This window comes from Medicago truncatula, chromosome 8 (assembly GCF_003473485.1).
Source record: "Medicago truncatula cultivar Jemalong A17 chromosome 8, MtrunA17r5.0-ANR, whole genome shotgun sequence".
NCBI classification, from domain to species: domain Eukaryota; kingdom Viridiplantae; phylum Streptophyta; class Magnoliopsida; order Fabales; family Fabaceae; genus Medicago; species Medicago truncatula.
This window is the reverse complement of record NC_053049.1, coordinates 26,119,953-26,127,759: the sequence shown is the minus strand read 5'-3', so window position 1 is coordinate 26,127,759 and position 7,807 is coordinate 26,119,953. Positions and strand designations below refer to the sequence as shown.

General features: G+C 34.5%; 1 protein-coding gene across 1 annotated transcript; it reads left to right on the top strand.

Moving 5' to 3' along the window:
• The first annotated feature begins 938 nt into the window (after positions 1 to 938).
• Positions 939 to 3,926, top strand: LOC25502687 (amino acid transporter AVT1I). Its single transcript, XM_013590238.2, has 3 exons — positions 939 to 1,040; positions 1,672 to 2,279; positions 3,006 to 3,926. Exons 1-3 carry the CDS (start codon positions 941 to 943, stop codon positions 3,522 to 3,524), a joined length of 1,227 nt encoding a protein of 408 aa, XP_013445692.1. The 5' UTR covers positions 939 to 940; the 3' UTR covers positions 3,525 to 3,926.
• The last annotated feature ends 3,881 nt before the right edge of the window (positions 3,927 to 7,807 follow it).

Sequence of the window (7,807 nt, the reverse complement as noted above, 5' to 3'; positions counted from 1 at the left end):
GAGATCATAATAACTTAAGAATAAACAATAGTAGACAGAAACACACGTAAAATAGAACTGCGAAACAAGAGAGCAAGGCAGCAATAACAAGGACTCACTCTCCGTAGTAAAATCAACATATATGCTCTAAGCAGCAGAAACACAATTACAAACCAGAAACGAATTTATGCTGCACCATATTTCCGTTATGCAATGGAGAAACATAAACAAAAAACGTAGCAGCAGCAGCAGCATATGATATGTATAAAATGCAGGAACATAAAAATATAGACAACTTATGAGACAAAGAGATTCACTCAAAGGCTCTTACACTTGTAAACAAAAATTCAGCACAACGTCACAGAGAGGCCAAAAAGATATACATTGTTGGAGTATCAAATAATTTGTGAAATATATGTCTAAGCTTATGTCTTTGAATCAACGATAGAAAACAAATCAGCATTTGATTTCATCTATGTTATGATAGGTTCTAATACCTGTTTGAATCTAGATTTCCATCAAAATCTAAATCAATTTGATAGAAATTAAAGGAAAGGAAGGTCTCCCTGATGTTGGTAAGATTAGCTAGTAAAAGTTCACGACTCATCATACAAATGATGAAAGTTGAGAAAGCTAGTTGGAATGGAAAATTTGAAGCATAAAGAAGACCCTTAATGTGCAGACAAATAGTTAATTAATGGTGACCACCTTAGACAAAGTATTTATATCCTCTGCACAATGCATCAACTGCAACCAGCAAAATAGTTGATCTACGTTTAAGTTTCTCCTCTATACCATTTTAAATCTAATGGTCCTAACTCCTACGCAGCTATAATGAAGTCTACACATTGATTTCTTCTGTTTCTTTTCTGATACGCTATAATTTCGTGTTCCCCTTACGAATTTATATAGATGTAGAGGTAACAATGATTTCGGTATTGCCTAACAAACTTGAGAGAATATGGACACAGAAAGCCAGCTCCAGGTTTCGAATTCAGAGCAGCAGAATGAAGGAACCTCTTTTTCTAAAACTTGTTTCCATGGACTCAACGCCTTGGCAGGTTCACATTCTTTAATAACAAACTATTTATGCAATGCATGCTAGTGTAGCTAGTAAAATATTTCTTTGAAAATGTTTGGCGGATTATCAGAAAGATAACGATTCTTCAAATATAATATTGTTAGTGAAAAGTTGCATATGTACATGCATTTTCTTAGCTCTCATTCTAATTCAAATACTATTTCGAAAATTACAATATAAAGCTTCATCAAGCTTTTCCCTTCCCCATTTTCGAAGCAGTGTTTTAAGAACTGGCCCGAACATTAAACTACTAGACATCTGAGTCATGATTCAACTGCTTTACACCGTTCAAACCAGGGTTAAACCGTTGTTTACCAGCTCAAATCGATATATAGGTTTAACTGGTTGAATCATCTAGTTCAATTTAGTTTTTAAAACACTATACTCTCAACTAGTCCTCCTACTATTCTTCCCTAAAATAAATTTCTTCATCTATATATGATTATGTTGTATAATATTCTAAAAAAGTTCATATATTGTTAAGAGTCCCACATCGGTTAGGAGTTGGCCTGACACTTTGTTTATAAGTGGGGGCAATCCTCACCTCACAAGCCGGTTTTGTGGGGTTGTGTTAGGCCCAACCACGATTTCTAATATATATACTTTTTCAGGTATTGGCATACTCTCAATGCCATATGCAGTTTCACAAGGAGGGTGGCTGAGTTTCATGCTACTAATCATTTTTGCCATGATATGTTGGTACACAGCTTTACTTCTAGAAAGGTGTATGAATCAACAACCATTAATCAAATCCTATCCTGATATAGGTGAAGTTGCTTTTGGATATAAAGGAAGAGTTGTAATAGCAAGTTTTATATATGTAGAGCTTTTTTTAGTTGCTGTGGAGCTTCTTATATTAGAAGGTGATAATTTGGAGAAGTTGTTTCCAAATATGAGTTTCACATTGTTTGGACTTAGAATTGGAAGTAAAAGTGGTTTTGTGTTAATCACTGCTTTGATAATATTACCATCAACTTGGTTGAGAAGTTTAGGAGCTTTGGCTTATATAGCTCTTTGTGGGATAATGGTTTCTTTCATTTTAGCTGGTTGTGTTGTGTGGGTGGGAGAATTTGATGGTGTAGGGTTTCATGAAAGAGGTAAGTTAGTAAATTTTGGAGGATTGTCAACTGCAATGAGCCTTTTTGCTTTCAGTTACTGTGCTCATGGATTAATGCCAACATTATCTAATTCCATGAATGATAGAAAGCAGTTTTCAAAGGTAAGTTGTGGCCTTGTTATCACATTTTTCTCCAGAGGGAAATGATTTTTTTTTTTGGTCAGGTAGCCTAGTGGCTAGAATTCACCTTATAAGGTGAATAAGTGAGGTGTCCGAGGTTCGAACTTCAACCCCTACATATAATAATGCATTGTCCTACCAACTGAGCTGTGATCACGGACTAGAGGGAAATAATTTAATCACCAATCTAATCATAAAATTGTTAGGTGTTTGAACAATTTAATTTTCAAAATGATATTTAAAATTGATAATCATGTTCACATTCATCCTTTTATTTTAAGGAAGACTAATGTCATCATAGATTTAAATTTTGAGGAACATTTTGAAATTTCATTATCTCCATTAATCAAATTTTTAAGAGATAAAGCCACATTACAGGGTCCTTGTCTTGACTTTTCTTAGCGGAGCACCTTAGAGGTATATTTTCAGAAAAGAAAAAAAAACGAAGTTTTATGTGGTTTTAAAGAAGCTCCTTTTCTTAATAAAGTATTTCTTTGTGTGAATTGGGTATCCTCTGCACGCGACTGAAGATTAATTTCTTGAGTCAGATAAGAGTATGATAGGTTGCAAAACTCTTCCTCAAGAGATTTAACACTGCTACATTCTCAAAGTTGGATTTGAACTCATACATTTAGTTAAACCGAAAGAGATCCATGTCATCTATATGCTCTTGGTCTTTCTTATTAAAGTATATTCTGCTTATTGCAGGTTTTGCTGGTTTGCTTTATGGCAAGCACAATTATCAATGGAGCTGTAGCTGTGTTAGGCTACATGATGTTTGGAGATCATTTAAAGTCTCAAATCACATTAAATCTACCAACAAATAAAATCAGTACAAAAATAGCAATATATGCCACAGTAATAACTCCTTTCACCAAGTATGCTATGGTAATCACTCCAATAATCAATGCCATTGAGGACAAATGGCATCTATGCAAGAGAAGACCCTTAAGCATTCTCATAAGAACAAGCATTGTAATCAGCAGTGTAATTGTGGCACTATTTGTTCCATTTTTTGGATACATTATGGCTTTTATTGGTGCTTTCTTGAGCATGGCAATGTCATTGTTGTTTCCTTGCATTTGCTACTTAAAGATGCACAAAGCTGCTAGGCGATTTGGGTTAGAGTTGATCATAATCATATCAATTATGAGCATTGGTACATTTATTGGAATACAAGGTACCTACAGTTCACTTGTTCAAATAGTTAAAAATATAAAGACATGAAGGTTATGCTTCTAGCTTCTAAATAAACTATTTGAGTTCTACTACAAATGTATAATACTAATTAGTGAAATATATTTTTCGTTGATTTACTCCTTGTTCATGAATTAAAGAGGAAAGTGGAGTATGCTTGTGTCCCTCATGCATATTTGAATATCATCTTAGTTCCATTTTGACTTCCAATGCAAGCATCTATCCTTTTTTATCATATAGTAAATGGCTAGACCAAACAAATCCTAACAAGTTGGTTGTGGTATTTCACAACAAGCACAAACACCAAAACTCTATGTGAGACCTAGGTTGCCTATGAAACATGTTTGTAAGTTACCTTGCTCCAATAAAAGATTGTTGTACTCCACTATCTATGTCAAATTTATGAATGTATGTTACACATTAATTTTACTATATAATTTTTGTTATTTGCATATTCACCCCATTCTCATTAATGGTATTTTATATTTCCAAGCATCAACTTAATAGATGTCCCCTCTCTATTTTATTTTAATTTATCTTTTTTTGTTTAAAAGTTCATGAATTCGCTTGAAATAAGGTGGTGTCACGCCATACATATGCTGAGTGAGTAATGAAAAATTGTAAAATTTGTTCCAAATTGGCTCGAAGCACAATCACATAACGCCCAATAGGGAAAAGCCCAATGAACACAAAAACGGTGGTGGAACACACGAAGTCATGTGCGGATTAACACAGGAGCACGCCTCAACGTGATCTCCACCATACATGCAATCCCCAACGAAACTCCATGATGGTGCCATTTTGCAGAAGCCGTTAGTGCTTTTTGCGCCTATATAAGGGTGACTCAGCATCACCCTCAAGGTACACTTCACTTTTACAAATTTTCGCGCATAACCACCTCGCTCATATACTGACTTGAACGTTGGAGTGTTAACGTTCCTGCTGACACTTTTATCCTCCACCGTGAAGATTCAACCTCTGTCACATCGGAGTATCGTGAACAACTATTTAACAACTTTGATCGTCACCGGTCAGTTCCAAATTGAATAGCAAAGGCTTAACACCCTTGGAATCACCACACCACTCTATTTGGCAAACTCAAGGAGCATGAACATGAGATCCTACAAATGAAGTCTAGATCAATTGCGTTAAATGGCACTTCGTCCATCGCTACTTCTTCGGTTCAAGATGAAAGTGAATCCGATGAAGATTCACTCAATGAAGAATAAATGGGGTTGTTCGTGAGACAATACAATCGTTACATCAAGAACCTAGTCAACTTAGGCTTCACTCAAAGGAAAAGAATCGGAAAAAGAGGATAAAATAGTAAGTTGTTTTGAATGTGAAAAAGTTGGTCACTACAAGAATGAATGTTCGGAGCTAACCAAAGGCAAAGGAAAATCCAATTCAAATAGAAGCTCAAGAGGAAGAAGAGCTTACATTACTTGAGAAGACAATGATGTCAAAACCGTGGTCAGTGACACAAAAAATGATGAAGTTGTGAACTTGTGCTTCATGGGCCATGCAAATAAGAAGAAAAACAAGGTAACTTAATCCGACTCCATTTCCATATTTAAACCTTCCTATGAGAAATTACAACAAGCCATAGAAAAAATGCATGGTGAGGCTTTGAATGCTTTTGAGAAAATAATAGCTCAAAAGAAAAACATTTTAAAATTAGAAAAAGAGCTCTCACATCTTAAAATTGATTTTGAATGCTTAAAAGAAAAACATGCATATCTTGTTAATGAAAAGATTTTAATTCCTTGCCTTGAGTCACCCAAACAAAATTCACCCAACTATGATTCAAATTGGATGAATTTTTCACGTTGTGAAACTTGTCCTACCCTACATATGGAAATTGAATTCCTAACTCTTAAGCTAGAACAAGTTTCCAAAGGTGAGATTAAGATTAACATGAAATCAAAAGACAAAAGAGATTATTTTAAAATACCTTACAAAAAAAAATACTCTTTTGTAAACAAAAATGAGGATGGTAAACCTCACACTCACAATGTTAGTAGTCATTATTGTGGAAGGCTTGGTCACACCACACCTCATTATCACATTATGAGACTCGAAGTTCCTAAAGTTGTAATGATGTGGGTGCCCAAGAATGTTGATATTGTCTCAAAAAACCAAAGGTCTCAACTTCGGTTGAGAACCTAAAGGCTCCAAATTGATTAAGCGTCTAAAAGTGCCTTACAACTCTTAGAAGTAGCTTCTAGAATTGTTTAAGGCACTCAATTGTAGGTGTATCCCTTATCTTCATGCTTTTGGTGAAAAAGGGGGACACATCTCAATGATACTTTATGTTCTAGTCCAGTCAGAAGACCAATCACACGTTGACACGTGGCCTAAACTAACAGCGCCTTAAGGCTCGCGCCGGAAGGAGCACGCCAGCTTGGATGCACTATGCCACACAGAATCGCGTCCCCGCACAAGAATCACCGTACGCGTGTCCTTCTCCGTCCCTAATCACACGCCGCATAACCCATAGACGGTTATGACCAACATGCTCCTCAAGGTTATGATTCACTTCTCACAACACTTTCTACACACTCTTTCTTAGTTCCATTACTGACTTAAGTGTTGGAGTGTGCATGACCATAAAATATCCTCTGTACAAAGTTTAGATATCTTTTGTTACATATGTACAAAATTTCTTAACATATCCAATTATTCTTTTTATACTTTGTTATCATCAAAACTTTAGAGGCATTGAAAAAACCCATTTTGGTTGAACATTTTGAATGATGTTAATTTGATGCATAATATGAATTTGATGCATGGTATAAATTTGATAATGTAAAATATAACACAAATACGATGCATGGTATATGTTATATAATTTTTCTATAATTTCACACTTTGTAGTCTGTGTATCAGGCACATCACTAGTTAGGACCTGATCAGTGTGTAACTACTTAACCACAACGATTGGGGGTACTAGGACCCAATGTTGAAATACCGGAACATATTAAGCAACTTGAGGGGAATGTGAGCATATTTTGAGTGGCATATAAAGCAAACTTTCTGACCTTAAATAGGCCTATAAAAAAATATCTTAGCCTTCTCAATTTAAGAAAGAACCTAATCTAGCATGGATCTTATGTAGGCTAGTTAGTAGACCCCTTTATGAGGGTCTAGCCTATTTCCATCCTTAATTCTATTTTTCATTAATTAATATCATCATATTTCAACCTTATCTATCCTAAATTTTACATCTGAATTGTTGTGATTCTCTTATTAGATCAAAAGATACAACATACAAATACTTCAGAAAAAATATTTAAGGGGTCTTATGACAATGGAAAATTTAACTTTAGACAACATGTTTGTTCTCAGACATCCCAAAATGATAATTTTCCTTGTAACGTTAGTTAACTCTCTTTCATCAACGAGTTAACTGTGTTCCAAACTTGTCATGCATAAATCCAGAACACATTTATGTTCGAAACGGTAGTTAACTATCACCGATCCAATGATTCAATATCCACCCTCATGAAAGCTTTATGCAACCATCTCTTTCAATACCATCACTTTCAATCTTAGGTTGGCCCATGATGCTTCAAGTGGCGGTGGCTTCATTGTAAATGTTTTTCCATTTCTTAGAAAAAGAAAATGAAGGTGTTTAGAACTTTGCTCATTATACGAAATATCCAACTCAATACAAAACTTGGTATGAAATACGGCACCTCAGAGTCTAGGTTTACCTACAAAGTCTCAATAATTTATCTTTGATATAAAATAAAATGCAAGCATTGTTTTAGGAATATCTTTAAAAATAAAAAACTATACAATACTCAAACTAAATTAAAAAAAGACACTATAACCAAAGTGATAAAATTATACATATGTAACAAAAGACATCAAAACTTTGTACACATAAAAGAAAGGCTTAATAATTTCTTTGGTCCCTTAACTTATTTTTGGTTTTCATTTTGATCCCTTAACTATAAAGTGTCTCAATTTGGTCCCATAACTCTTCTGCCGTTTACCATTTTGGTCCTTTCCGTCTGTTTTTAACACTAAATGTCTAAGGTGGACCAACATTATAGGTGGTCCACCATAGACCTTACTAAGTTTTTTAATTTTAACCATTTGATATTTTAGTTAAAAAGAGGATCGTCCGATTGTGCATGTCTATTCTATCTTATAGTGTACCATTTATTAACTAATTTTTCCTCTATTCTTCATCCTCATCTTAGTCATCTTCAACATAATTTTTACTCCATTTTTCATACCAGCCTATAATTTTTTCTTCTTTCTCCTCATTTCTTCCTTTTCATTTTCTTTCCTTTTTTCCTCTT

Excerpts from the sequence above, each read along its gene's own strand:
- LOC25502687 (XM_013590238.2), top strand. The coding sequence starts at position 941 with ATGGACACAGAAAGCCAGCTCCAGGTTTCGAATTCAGAGCAGCAGAAT. Across the intron at positions 1,041-1,671 it reads TGGACTCAACGCCTTGGCAG|GTATTGGCATACTCTCAATG; the intron begins GTTCACATTCTT and ends ATACTTTTTCAG. Across the intron at positions 2,280-3,005 it reads ATAGAAAGCAGTTTTCAAAG|GTTTTGCTGGTTTGCTTTAT; the intron begins GTAAGTTGTGGC and ends TGCTTATTGCAG.